At 37.3% G+C, this 14,927-nt stretch overlaps 1 protein-coding gene across 4 annotated transcripts in view; it reads right to left on the bottom strand.

Moving 5' to 3' along the window:
* Positions 1–468: 468 nt before the first annotated feature.
* LOC134533055 (pecanex-like protein 1) overlaps positions 469–14,927 on the bottom strand; it is an 86,420-nt gene continuing 71,961 nt past the window's right edge. For 2 of the 4 annotated variants that reach the window (XM_063370244.1, XM_063370247.1), the window contains 10 exons: positions 13,938–14,165; positions 12,538–12,644; positions 12,141–12,288; positions 10,879–11,030; positions 8,943–9,126; positions 8,218–8,387; positions 7,855–7,967; positions 2,646–2,908; positions 1,805–1,945; positions 469–838 (listed from right to left, as the gene is read on the bottom strand). In XM_063370244.1, coding sequence (XP_063226314.1) covers positions 698–838; positions 1,805–1,945; positions 2,646–2,908; positions 7,855–7,967; positions 8,218–8,387; positions 8,943–9,126; positions 10,879–11,030; positions 12,141–12,288; positions 12,538–12,644; positions 13,938–14,165 — 1,647 coding nt within the window. In that variant the 3' untranslated portion in view covers positions 469–697. The remainder of the gene's footprint in view (positions 839–1,804; positions 1,946–2,645; positions 2,909–7,854; positions 7,968–8,217; positions 8,388–8,942; positions 9,127–10,878; positions 11,031–12,140; positions 12,289–12,537; positions 12,645–13,937; positions 14,166–14,927) is intronic. The other 2 variants (XM_063370245.1, XM_063370246.1) reach the window with 2 other exon arrangements.

Genomic DNA, 14,927 nt, shown 5'->3' with positions numbered 1-14,927 from the left:
CAAGTATTTACAAACCAAAATTTTTGACCAAATACATTTCAAATAACACATTAGTATGATTTGCTATGACAAATTTTTTTTTTACTGAAAGAAAACCACAAAAATGTTTCTAAATGTTTCAAAATTAGGAAACATAATGTACAATAAAAGAGAAACACAATGAAGGTACAGAAAATACATGAAACCAGCAAATAATAAATTGCAAAATGCAGTTAAATCTTGGGAAGGATAAAATGATTTTACAACAAATTAAAAAAAAAATTATCTTAAATAAAAAATAACTTTAAAAAAATCCAGATTCGTTGATAAACCAACATATATATAAACAATGAATACTATAAAAAGGGCATTATTTTAATGCACAGTTTAAGTGCATGCAAAATCAACTATCAAATAAATATAGTACAATTAACTAACAAAATTTAATTTTTTTTTTAAGAAAATAATATAAAAGGAAACTTCTCGGTATGCAAAACATATACTGATTTATTATTTACATTTTGCAATGCCTCACATTGTACAGTTCCAGAAAAATCGCACGACCATCGTAAGTTACACAGCACGTGTTGACTGTTAAAAAGCTACACGGAATCCCTGTATTTAGCACCAGGCACCAGAGAGATCTGCTGGCAGGACCATGCGAGCACATGGGACGGGCGTGTGAACCACCGGGCTACGGCGGGCCACACAGCAACAGCTATACCTCCGCCCCGAGGTCCTGCGTCCCGCTCTCCGCTATCGGCACGTACTTGTCGTCTATCTTGACCAACAGGATGGTGCGGTCCACGTGCGACCGCCGGCTGGGGTCGCGGTGCGACGGCACCCACCGATGAACAACCTGGCAACGTGCACACCACTGCCTGTAGCTTTGTCGTGCTTTAAATGATATCATATTTTGGAAATTAAGATGACTATAAGATAAAATAAGTCGTAACTATCTTGGAGAATACATCCTGGACACCTCGTCACTTACCGCATTTTTCCCGCAAAAGGGCAGCCCCTGCATTGGATCGCACCTTTAATGTTGGGCATAAAATTTTTACAGTTTTCACTGTAAGGGTTTAACCTCGAATGAGGCTTGCACCATACAATTTGTCCCCACTAGAGTTCCATGGAGACAAGTGAAGTCTCTGTGTTCCTCTCAGCTTAATGCTTACTATTTATGGGAGTGTGGGAAGCGGCCCACTTCTTTCTCACCCCCTCAACCCTTCATATTTACGACCCTATAATACCCCGACTACCTTACAAAAGATAAAGGAGAAGACTGCTATTTTTTTTTTTAACCCTTGTTTTCCTTGTAGAAAGTAGAGGCGACAAGCTACTCTTTATCAGTTCCTTCTATAAAAAACTAGCACTCATGTTACCTCGAGGCTGGAGGAATATAAAAGGTGCACTTATAAACACCAACGATAGCTGCAGTTCTGTCACGGAATATTCAGTTGAAAGCATAGAAAATCTCATGCAAAAATAAAAAATAATGTTAGGGCACAGTTGAATCATAAGCATCTGTCAAGACAGACATTAATTTTGTAGGCTGGCATACTTTTCTCTTTGGTTTCTTAATTTAATTATTATTTACTAAATTCCATTAGCTTATCATTATAGAAAGTCATTATGAGTGCTAAATGTGAATGGCAAAACGTTTGCTTGAATATGAAATAATTGTGAACTGAATGGGAAAAATGAGATAATATGAATGCAATAGACACCAAACCCTTTGGCAGTTCAGTCTGACACAGGAGCCAGGAAGCTGGATCGGACCAGGTTCACAGAACTCAGGTGCAGCTCATGAGAAAACACAAACCTGGCCCTCCATGCCCTTTTCTGGCAGCCAGTCCCGCCAGTGGGACCTCCCTCCCCTCGTCCGCATTCGCTCGTCTGGCCAAATCACGTCGATGCGTCGCCCCAGGTTGATGGCATCGTACACTTGGTTGGGATCCTGGATCTGAGACAATAGGCGGAGCCATTCAGCACTTACCGTTAACAACCAACTGCGCTTGTGCAGCCAACATTCCATTGCAACACCATGTTGAAAAAAGTATAAAAGTAAAAAAAAAAAAAATCACAGCTGGAAAGCAACACAAACATAGAAGACAACACCTATCTAATGTATTTAAGATAAACAATAGTTTAACAGAGTAATGAACAGTCTGCAAAACATTTACAAACGTTTTACAACCAAGGGAAAAGAATAAAATGTTTTTCCACTAATACTAAACAAAAAACAAACTGTCAAACTGTGAAACCGCCAAAAAACAAAATTCATACGTCACAACTTTTTTTTCTCATCTAATATTTATTTAAATATGGTTTTGAGTAAACATTCATTATTAATTACACTTTTGTGTCTGGTCAAATCATGTTTCAAGTATTAAACTTTAAGACGTGTTGAAACGCAAGTTAAGAACGTATGGAAGCAGCTAAACAGAAAAAAAAAAAAAAAAAAAAAACCTGACTAAAAATATTTTAAATAAAGGAAATCCTTTCAGACATTTTTAAGGTTATCATTTCATCCATCCATTGAAAGTTCAATCTTGGTGAAGTTTTTGCAGGCGTACGGACGGAATATTCTGGGCCATCTGATTGGCGGCAAGCCACACCATTGACAGACGGATGGAACGGATCATAGTGAGTCACAGACTCACCCGAACCCTCTGCAGGACGGGCTCGCCGTCTGCGGCAGTGACAGTCTCTGCTTCCCTCTCCTTGTCGCGCTCCTTCTCGTGGAGCCGCCGCTGGATGAGATCGCGGCCGCAGATGTACGAGGCAGAGGACGAGGGCTTGCCCATGGAGGCGATGCTGCCGCGGTTGGTTCCCAGCGAGCCGCCCCGCCCCATCGAGCCCCCCAGCTGCCCGCTGTCCATCGACTGGCTGCCGGATGTGTTCTGGCCACTCGAGTGGGCATAGCCTACAAAAAACCCAGGCACCAACATAGAATGGAATTTAGGGGTGTGCGAAGCTTCGAGTATTCGAAGTCGAATCGAAGATATTTTTTTCCTTCGACTTTGGCTTCGACAAAAATAAACTTCGAGTGGAAAAGTCGAAGATTTTTACCAGAAATGTTTGGCCCACTATTTGGATCAATATATATACTGCCAAAATATATTTGCGGCGGGTAATTTTCTGTTTATGTATACAGCAAATTCTCTCTAGTACGTCTCTCTTGTTAACGTACAACCCAGTATAACGTATAAAGCCGCCGGTCCCTTGAAACGCCATGCAAATTAATAGGCATAATTAATATATAACATACGTTTTTCAAAGTCCTGGACGGTAATTTCTCGTTAATACGTATCGTTTTGCCGATATTAATACACAAAATATTAAACATTTTCTCATTTCATTCACAAATTCTAGAGCTTTGTTTAACGACAGGTCTTGTGGAAATTGTTTACATACGTTTCTTTATTTCGTTGAGTAAAATGGCAGTTGCAGTGCTGGTAACCATGCGGATAGAAATTTCATTCGTATAAAAAAAAGTCCTTTTTTTTGTGTGATCGGTGTAGCAACATAACATTTATGCGGAATATTCAAGAGTTATAAATAAAAAACGCTTAACTTTTTCAATTAATAAAAAACAATTCGATTATAATATTTATCCTACAAAATGTGTATTTTCGCGTTTGAATTTGTAGCAATGGATATTGGCCGATGGCGGCCATATCTGGCTAGGTACATAAAACGTGGATTATACGATGGCCAACGACTACTAATCCGTTTTTTGCTACCGTTTGTTTTGTTACGATGATCTAACCTATAATTAGTTTGTAAACATCATTTCTGATTGACATTTTTCGCAATCGTACACAAATGTAATACGTATACAACATTTATTTAACAGATCTAGTGGCACACAGTTTCCGACGCTAGTGAACATTTTGTGACGTTTCGTGAAGCTTGTTTAATGGTGACGTGACGACGTGGATAACTAGTTTATATTTTTATATTTAGTGTATTACGGCACCATATGTAGGTAGGCCTAACCGTATAAGTTATGAGTACCCAAAAACGTGTGGGTATCAGCCATGCAAAAAAAACTAGAGATTCTTACAGCTGTTGAAAACTGCAAGAAAAAGTGTGATGTTGCAAAACGCTTTAATATTGCACCTACAACTCTGTCCACAATAATAAAAGACAGAACAAAAATTGAAGAAAATGCTGCAAAGCTGCACCAGAAGAGGTAAAGATTAGTGATGTGCGAGTCTCGGCATCATCGAGAACGAGTCGAGACAGAAATTTTCTCGATCTCGTCTCGAGATAATTTTTTTGGCTCGGAATTTTCGAGAATTTTGTAAACAAGAAATAGGTTAGGTAATATAATATATTGAGGCAGCATTTTGCGTTGCGTGTTGAAATAATTAACATATCTTCAACGTAACGTAGATCGAATAAAATAAAATATACTTGTTACGATAGTATACACGATAAATTATTAAAAAGTTAAAAACGAACAACTTCCGTTCACAAGTCACTACATGAAACGGTAAACGTAAACAATGAATTGTGCTGTGGTTATCACATTAAATTACAGAAGAAAATGATTATTTTCCATTAATAAAACCAACATTAAAGTTAAAAATAAATCATTTTCGGTATCAATATCAAGTATCAACGTAAAACGGTACGGTAAAAAATAAAAATATAAACATGACTGCAGAATTCTTCGGCGATTGCATTTTGTTTTATGGCCTTAGGTTATACACACGGCCAGCAGTATATAACAAGCAACATGATGTTTAAATTGTGGTCCGTATCGATAGTTACATATCGATAGTGGTGAATGTTCAGACTTTCATGATCAAGTACCGTCCATGGCTCAAGGAAACTGTATAGACTATGGAGTCAATAACGTATGTTTACATACGACAGTAGGCAAATAAACTGTTGAGTGTAAAGGTAAAGTTGTAATTGCAATTGCAATTGTGGATACTTGATAAAACTATTGAATAATTATGTATGTTTGTCAGATTATTGAGTTTTACTTTTTTGGCTCATATTATCCTGTTAACTAAAGTACAGATTTCTCGATCTCGACTCGATTCTCGAGAATTTTTAAATTGCTTTCTCGATCTCGTCTCGAATTCAAAAAAGTTTTTCTCGCACATGCCTAGTAAAGATATAGCAAATGTATCGATAGTGACCTTGACAAAAATCTTTTTATTGGATTGTGCAAGCACGCTCTAATAACATACCAATCTCGGGCACAGCACTACAAGAAAAAGCACGAATGGAGGCACTAAGGCTTGGAATTGACCATTTTCAAGCCTCAAATGGCTGGCTCACACGCTTCAAAGCCAAGCGGAATTTAACTTTTCTAATGAAAACCAGATGAATGAATTTTACAAATTTTTAATAAATGAAAAGTACTCATTTTTCCTGTGGATTAAGACATTTAACAGTACGTATGTAGTATACATACATTTTTTGAAGATATTTGGTACAATGGAATTTTCTTTAGTCTATATATATAATCATGATGAAACATATGTAACAATTATTTTTGTATTAATAATAAATTATGTTATTTCAAATCCTTCGACTTCGATTTTCCTTCGACATTCCTTCGCACAATATAAGCTTTGATTCGACTTCGCTTCGCATTTAAAAAGAGACCTTCGCACATGCCTAATGGAATTATTATTTTTTTTTAATTTAGGGCATTATTACCATCTTGATTTGGAGATAACTGCACATTTTTCTCTTTTCCAGATAAAATAATGTTTATGATATTGTTACGATTTACCTGCGGGTTCGTAAAGGATAGCCCACATAAATATTTTTATCACACACACAGTTTTATTTATTACTACTACAGTAGAACCCCTGTCATACACTTTTCAACGGAGGGCACAAAAATGGTGTATGATGCGGGAAAGTGTATGAAAAGGGAATGGCAATAATAAAATTTTTTTTACAATCTAGCATACCAGCACAATGTCAGATTAAACATAAATACATATGTGTAAATAATTGCATTATATTAATGAAATATATGAATTCATCATTATATATACATATAATAAAACAACCAGAAATGTAAAATACAGTCCATAATCAAGTAAAGCTGACATGAGAAACAGTGGCCTTACAAAATGTTATGAAGTCCTTTCTTGGAAGGAAGGAAAAGTCACCAAGCCTAAATTATAAATTAAAATAATCAGAAATTTTTGATTGTTTATTTCATTTTACAAACAACTTTATGCAACAGAACAATTTTCAAAAAATTTTAACTTGAGAAACGTAAAATACAAAACAATCAGATCGTAAGAAAACAATAACAAACGGATATATTCAGTTCAAAGATAAATGAATGCACAAAATATGAGATCCGTGCCATGGTAAAGCGTGTGCACCATTTTTATGATCATTGCTAGTTTGCGCCACTAGTCTCGCTTGGTGCTGGCCATAGATGCTACTTGCGAAGTGCACAGTCTTAAAGATACTATCCATATCTATGGTGCGATAAAGTTGTTATTTTCTTACGTTTGCAAAGGTAAACAACGAACGTTTTTCAAAATAAAAGCATTAAAACGGAGTTTATAAGGAGGAAAATATAAAAAAATTGTGAATTTTAGCGCTTTTCCGCTTCGTAAAAACGTATGAAACGGGAAATTAATGATTTCATTAGTGTATGTTCCGGGAAAGTAAACCATTGTAAATATAGTACTTTCGGCGGGACCGAAATTAATCAGCGTATGACACGGGAAAATGTATGAAACGGGAACGTATCATCGAGGTTCTACTGTACTTGTCACTTACAAATAATCTTCTAGATTGGCAGATAATTAATTACACGTAAAGAAATGTTAATTCCCCAGTCACTCGTTTCACACACCTCGCTGGGCCGCACTTCCGGCGCAACTCTCGCCGCAGCACCCCTCGTGGGTCTCCGCCGCGGAACTCCGTCGCCGCACTCTGCCGCCGCCGTGACACCCTTCCCCGAGATCCCACACGACGACTCGCTCGCAACTTCACTCGGGACTCCGCCGCGCCCGCGACTCTATCGCCCGGAAACTCCCGACTCCACTGAACTCACTCACTCCCTGCCCTGGAACCTTCGTCCAAGGACTTCGCCACTCTGCCGCACCCACGGCACTATCGCCCGGAAACTCCGCCGCGGGAGAACTCCCCACTGAACTGAACTCGAAGGTCGGCACAACCTCCTTATATAGCCCTTGGGTTCCCGTCCAGAACAATCGGGCATGTCTCCGAGATATCGCGCGACCTTCGCCGTCAAAATGCCCAGAAACGCGTCGTGAGTCCTCGAAGGACGCGGTCGCTGCTCAAAGAACGCCGATAAACGCAACAATTATCGGGTTCCCACAAAACGCGCCGATAAACATGTCTGAGTCCTTTTATGCCGCGGTGCAGCCTCTTTTACGCAACTCGATCTGAGGCAGGTGCACACTGCTAAGGTCAGGATGTCGCGAGATAGTATGACACGAAATACCAGGGAGAGGATGTGGGTGGAAGGAGGCGCAGACAGGCCGAACGAGCGTGGCGACGCCAAGCACTGCAGCCAAGTGCGATCGTAACATTATAACTACAATTTAAGTTTTATGAACTTACAAAAATCACTCTATTTTTACCAGAACACATACTAACCAAAATAAGTTATTGAAATTCAGTGCTGTTTGTAAAATAAAATAATCTGTTACTTGTACTGACAATAAAATACAGTAAAACTCCATTAAGATATGTCTAAAGAAAACTTTAAAACATACACATTTAAAAAGGAAATAGTTTTTAGACCTCAGGCAAAATTATAAGAACTTTTTTAAGTACAAAAACTTCTTAACTGGGTTTCACTGTATTTATTACAGTATAATACTGCAGTGCAAGATGTATATTGACCTGAGTGTATAGTGCAGGAAGTCATGGCATACATGCCTTCGTGGCCAAAACCACCTTCGTCCTGGGGCATGGACCCACCGCTGGAACAGCCTTCCCCACAACGCTGGCGAATCCTGCACAACACAAAAAAAAAATGTTTCCATCTACACATTGCAATAGCAAACTCAACTCATCTGCATTTTTATAGAGTATTCCAATTAATGCAGCAGTAACAAATTATTACTAAAGGTGATCTATTGCTAAAAGCAATTTTGCTATTGCAAATATGTAGTTTAAGTAATATGGAATTTTACAATGGCAACATGAACACTGATGAACTTCACCTGCCAACTACCACAGGATACAAAGAGTGCAGCACTGTACCTCCTCCACAGCTGGATCACAGTAGACTTTATGGTCGATAGACTGAAAGCGCCCCCTATTACACTGCACAGCTGCTCATTTGTCTCTGCATACGACGTTGTCAAAGGGGAGACGTAAATGGGGTAGCCGATAGGCTGGTCGCACGATGAGTTGATGATGTTACGCAGCGCCTGAAGAAACACCAACCCAGTATTACAAGCATTATCTCTGCTCAACATACACTAGACTAGAGCACGCTGCACATCATAACGTCATTTGAGACTAACGACGTTCAGGAATGGTTTTTTAAAGTCCGAGGGGAAAATAAACATTAACACAGGAATGAGGAAAAGTTTTAGTTAAATAAAATGTCCTTACTAATTCTGTAGAATCAAGATGTATCTTAAATGTCTGCTATTGGGTAGTTAGGAAGCTCAAGATGGTTTAAATAGTAAGTGTTGGGTCAATTCAAAAAATCAAATTTGACTCTCATATTTGGGATTTGATTCTATCAGATTCCCTACTCTTTACAACAATGCTTCAAATTTTGTATTTGTATACTTAGATACATAAACCTGTTTGTTATTTATATTAACAAATATAATTAAAAATAAAATTGATATTTATTCTTTACTTACAACTATTGCAATTAATAAAACGTTGATAAAAACAGGCACTTAATTGCACAAACATTTAGTTTCAATAATTTTATACTGTCACAATAGCAAATAGGTGAGCGGCCAGACCTGCTTGGCGTTCTGTATGCTGCCGCGCTCCGGGTTGCGGTTGCGCAGGTAGACCAGCTCCTGCTGCTGACCGGCCCACAGTCCCCGCACGCACTCGCGGTTGATCTTGATCACCCGGAAGCTGAGGAACCTCTTGTTCAGCATGATGATCTTGTACTCGTCCGCCCCGTCATCCAGCACGTGCCTGCAACAGACCAGACACTTGCACTGAATCGCAGTCATCACTCCATTTTATAAACGCGCATCTCATACTACAATGAAATGTCTTTCGTAAAATAGGGCATTCTATGATTGGGCAAATCCTGTAATCTAGCACTGATCGAGCCGCTCAACATTTACTTTTTCCAGTGGATTACGACTGTTAACCTTGGATGCTACGTATCATTACTATACTGCCACTATTTTTAGTTTGCCCACACATTATCATTACAGTCAGTTTTCAATCCAGTAGCATGTTTCTGTTTCCTTCTTTACAGCGAGTTACAATACGACAATAATTTTTTGACGAATATATCTCTATCTCTCTCTATCTCCCTCTATATCTCTCTATCTATCTCTATATCTATCTCTATATCTCTCTATCTATATCTATCTATCTATCTATCTATCTCTCTATATATATATATATATATCACAAATGCTACTGTATAACCTTCAACAAACAGTAACACTCATCTGTATGTTTCCTTTCTAAAGAGCTAATTACAACATGTCTTACGTACACTGTACTGTATATTAATTTTTCTTTTTGTATTCCCTTGATGATTCAGCAAAACTGATAAACCAGCATGGCCACTGTCCCAAATGTACTGGATTTAAGACCTTTCACTCTAATACAATAAAACCTCTAAAATGATTATAAAAAAATTAAATAAATACGGTATTGGTCTCTAAAGTAAAACATTTTAAAAGTGTTGAATTAAGTGTGCATTTTAAATAGTGTGCAAAATAATGCTGATATAGGTAGAGGCAGAACTGTCTTAAAAAATTATGGCTTAAGGAAGGAAACTAATAACATCTTTTGGGAGATGTCACACAAAATTTGTTTAGAAATAGTACCGTATTTACTCGTGTATAGCGCGCCCTCGTGTATAACGCGCACCACGATTTTTGCAACAAATTCTAAAGAAAAAATTTTTTTTTTCCCATAAATAAATTTTACTAACATTTTGTGGTACCTGTTAGGTAATTACCTATGAAACAAATGATTTAAATTGATGTGTGGTGATGCGTCAGGAAAATACGTAAACTCTGCTGTGTAGACGGAAGATAATGAAGCGCTGTATCGTCACAACTGCAACGGGGGAGTGCGGGAGGGAGGCAGGCAGGAACGTGACGCGAAGGACTAGATGACTCACCGGTAGCAGCTGCGACAAGGAAGCGGTAGGGGGAGGGGGAATGGAGACAACATTCTCTCTCTCTCTTTTATTTTACTAGCTGCGCTGACATCCTGTAGAGGGGGAGGTATAAAAATAAACAAGAGACCTGCGAGCTTGCGCGCGCACGTGTGTGTGTGTGTGTGCTGTTAGCGTGTGTGCGAGACCAGGTTGTGTGCGTGCGTGTGTGTGAAAGAAAGGCCTTGTTGCTTGTGCGTATGTGTGGGGGCTGGCCAGAAACGTCACCCGTCACCCGGCAGTTAACGACTTCCACTCCTCCTCCCCGCCGGCGCCCTCATTTTTTTTTTCCCGTGTATAGTGCGCATCCTTATTTTTTTCCTTTACTTGAGGGGAAAAAAAGGGCGCGCTATACACGAGTATATACGGTATATCTCGCTATTTAAAAAACCTACCTTTAAACCACAGCTGTAATACCTTTCAAGCAGCCCTAAGAAAATTCTTTGTGAATTATAAATGTGTAGATCCTAGTTATTTTACAGCACATCAAACTTAAATACAATTAGAGAATACTCAAACACCGTGCAGCCCAAGAAGTGTACCTCAGAGCCAAAAGTGACGGTGTCCCTGACAAGACAGCATTCCTCCACACTGGATCACCTTCATGCGAAATGACTAGCTTCTCCTGGTGTGAGGATATAGCATCGTAGAGGGCAATTGGGTCATCATACTCTTCAGGCGACATAAAGTGATCCTGTGAAACAAATGCACAGTTACTGCTACACCTTACTTAGAGGTCAAAATCAAAATAATGACAAGACTGTTCATGCCTTCATCATTCCTGCCGTAACAACACTAAAACAGAGGCCTTAACACATACTGAATATTAATATTACCAGTAATAAATAGGTTAATGTTTAATAATTTGTGTATATCATTATAATATTCAAATATTTTTGTATACTTCTATACATTCAAAAATATTTGTATTTTTGTGGTTAAAAATTATTTCTGTCTCTATTACATATTTATGGTAGACCCGTAATAAAACATATAAATCAAAAATAATAAAAAAATCACACATGAACAAACACATAAATATCACATACACAATTATAATTATAGACACTAAAAATTGATTTTCAAACAATAATATTAAACACTTAAGACAATAGATTTTTTGTTTCAATTTCATAATAATTTTTGTACTACTATTGTGAGCTTGTGAAAAATCTACTTAATAAAACTCTAACACTCACCGAGTGACTATGCTTAAACCGGTGGGTCTAGAAGCATGAAATTTTGCATAGGAGTTCCTTATAGAACATAAATGAGCACTAAAAAATAATTTTTGAAAATTCAACCACTAAGGGGTTTAAATAGGGGGTCAAAGTTTCTATGGAAGCTTGTTATTTTTTAAGTTATAAATATGGAAATTGGTGTTTAGGCTTCTGTTTATAAACAAAAATCACATGCATCAGCTATTTTGATAATTCATAAAAAAATGAGGATTAAATACTTTCCCATCCGACACACGACTAGAGGTAAAATTATCTTTATTCCCAGCCATATTCTTATGTTACTCAAACATTCTAAATAAAGATTAAGTCTATACATACCTTTCAATAAAAAATTATTTAAGAATTTATAATAAATTTCATATACCTCCCTCCTCGCTACTTTTATAGCATTAACAATCAAAAGGAATTTTACTGATATAAGATGTGCTCTAGTAAATGCACACAGGTTTTGTGCACATTTCTTGCATTTTGCAAGAACAGATATTTTTGATTACAATATTTCAGACCGTTTCAAATTATTCAAAAGAGTGGAAAACTTACGCTAGAGCCTGCATGTTCCTTACCTGATGCAGTTTGAGGGACATACGCACTCCTGGAGCTACAACCGTCTTTAGCAAATCCATGTCGGAAAAGATCCACTCATCTCGAACCGATGTAATACGAAAGTCACCTTTGAAGAGCGCGTGCAAACCGTACAGAAAGAACTCTACACTGCAAACATAACAGACAAACATCCTTCTGAGATCTCTGTTACCTACACAAGACATGTTTTTGCATTGGACTCACTCCCTCAATACAGTTCAAAACAGTAATATAGACTCGAGAATGTGAGCCATGTAAACTGGGAAAATACCATGTTTTACTGTCTAAAATCACTACTAAAAAACAGAGCAAATGTTATGTCGCCTATCGCAAGAAGTGTTACCCCCTCAAGGCAACAAACGCAAACGTCAGTAGTACCTGGAGACGGTGTTGTGAGATGCTGCACCGAGGGTACGTCGCCCCAGCAGGCTCAGCGCGAAACACAGAGACACCAGCGTGGAGTCCTTCGATCGGTCTACAACCTGCTACCAAAGAAGCCAAACTTATTCTTAACACAATCCACTTTCCAAGAACAATAACACATACTGAAGTACCTAACTGTAAATGTATCTTATTACTTAAGTGGCCACGTTCCTCTCATAACAAAATTAATTCTGAATCAATAGAATATTTAAATACAAATTTAACAAATCACCATTAAAAAACTTTCAAATTTATATTATTAAAATCAAACTTTCGATTACTGAATTTTAAGTCACCAGAAATATTTATACTATAGCATTTAACGTGTCTCATCCTTGTACTGCAGTGTGCATTTGAATGGGTATTTACTCGCTCTTCAATACACAATATCTGATGTTAGTGCTGTCCTTGTTTCAGTGTGCGCTGTTGCCAAATACTATACTCAAAGAGCACAAAAGTTTTAGACAAAACTTTATAATTTATTGAATTGTTTTTAAATGAAATTAAAAATTATTAATAAAAAAAATTTGAAAAATAATTTTTAAACTACCTTTTCTTGTTTTATTTCATGAAAACCGAAAAGCATCATTTTATAACATTCAAATCTCTTTTCTAAGGAAATGTAACATAAAAATGCCATCTCTGTTTCAACCATTTTTGCCATAAATTATTTTTATAGCTTTAGGCTCTGTTTGGTCATAGGAAATAATTAATGGAATGCCATTAATGCCATAAATTATTACAAGTGACCAAATGCTACATATAACTTCTCCTGTAAAATAATAATTGATGTTTGGAAATTATATTTTTTTTCTTTCATAATGTACCAATACAGCTATAATAAAACCATCAAAAGACACTATTTTATGGTCTAAAAAAAAGAACAAATAAGTAAAATTAGCACTCTAGGATTTAAAAAATGAGAAATGCAGCAGTCACGGCAAATGGCTTGTGACTTCTCTCACTGTATTCATAATTCAAAGTAGGTTTTCTCCGAATTCAGAAGTTTGCCACACTGTGCTTGTGTTCATCCTCACACAGCATAATTATCATTATTACTTCTACTGCTATTATTATTTATCCAGCAGAATTGGAGGGGGGGAGGGGGGGGGGATTTGAAAATATTTACATAAAATGCAGGTATAGAATATGCCTGTGCTTATTTAAAAATAGTTCGGTTTGGTTTGGTTCGATAAACATTTCTACAGGTTTGGTTCGGTTTCAAGTTAAGAAAACCAAGATTCACCCAACTCTAATTATTATGCACTTATAGCAAAACTTTTAATTTAAAAATCGAAGTATCTGATACTAATGTTGTTAATCTAATAAGAAATTTTAAAACACTTTTCACTCACCTTATCATTTTTTATGGCACAATATTGGATCCAGTCCATATAAACATTGCAGAAACTATTCCTCGTTATCCCAGAAGCACGAAAGTCGTAATCCTCATCAATGTTCATGTTGAATACAGGATCAAGGTCAACAAAATTTTTGTCCAGGGGCTTGAGAGCATCCAAGATGGTTGGTGAGTTGAGCCATTCCTCCAGTTTTGGAGAACGAGTCGCATAGAAGATGATGCTCTGCAAAATTATCCATGTAATTTTGAACTAGGGACTAATAAACCAAATGGCTACAGAAACAACAATTTGCTGATCTATCAGAAGTGTGAACTGTGGTATAACCAAGGCATATTCAAAGCCTGGTTGTCTGCTATATGGGAAATATGGTACCCACCATACAATTCAGTTTCTTTTTTACTATCTGTTCGTTGCATGAAAGGTGATAGCCAATCTTCTGAGATCGCTTACCCAATAATCACTCCAGTAGGAGTCACCCACCCCACAGTGGTCCAAAATTAAAGATTAATAAAAAAACAGCTATTTTTAGAGGGAAACTTTTTGCTGATTATACATTATCAACTTTCAATATCGAAGTAAATGGAACTTAACTTGACAACATTTGATCACGTACCACCTGCAACATTGCCACTTATCACTAGTGGTACTGTAGTACTATGATACAATTTAAATTTAATACTTTACTACTGTTTTAATAGTATGTACCATTTTTAAAGCCTTCTTGAATTGTATTTGCTTTGTATTTGGGACACTTACAAAGATTTACCAACCATTTAATTGTCACAGTTTAAGGAGAAGTTAGACAGACATGTGCGTGTTGGTCGCCGGCAATATACTGTGGTGTTTTACCGGGTGTCTACTGTATTTTTACTGTTATGCTTTCCGTGGTACCTGTACCGACATTATATTTATGGTTCTCGGTGCAGGTTAATTAGCAGAGAACTGGTGGAACCAAGAACCAAGAACCAGGACCAACACATCACT

This window comes from Bacillus rossius, chromosome 6, assembly GCF_032445375.1.
Source record: "Bacillus rossius redtenbacheri isolate Brsri chromosome 6, Brsri_v3, whole genome shotgun sequence".
NCBI lineage: Eukaryota > Metazoa > Arthropoda > Insecta > Phasmatodea > Bacillidae > Bacillus > Bacillus rossius.
Note: the sequence above shows the minus strand (reverse complement) of the source record. Positions and strands in the feature narration are given on the sequence as shown.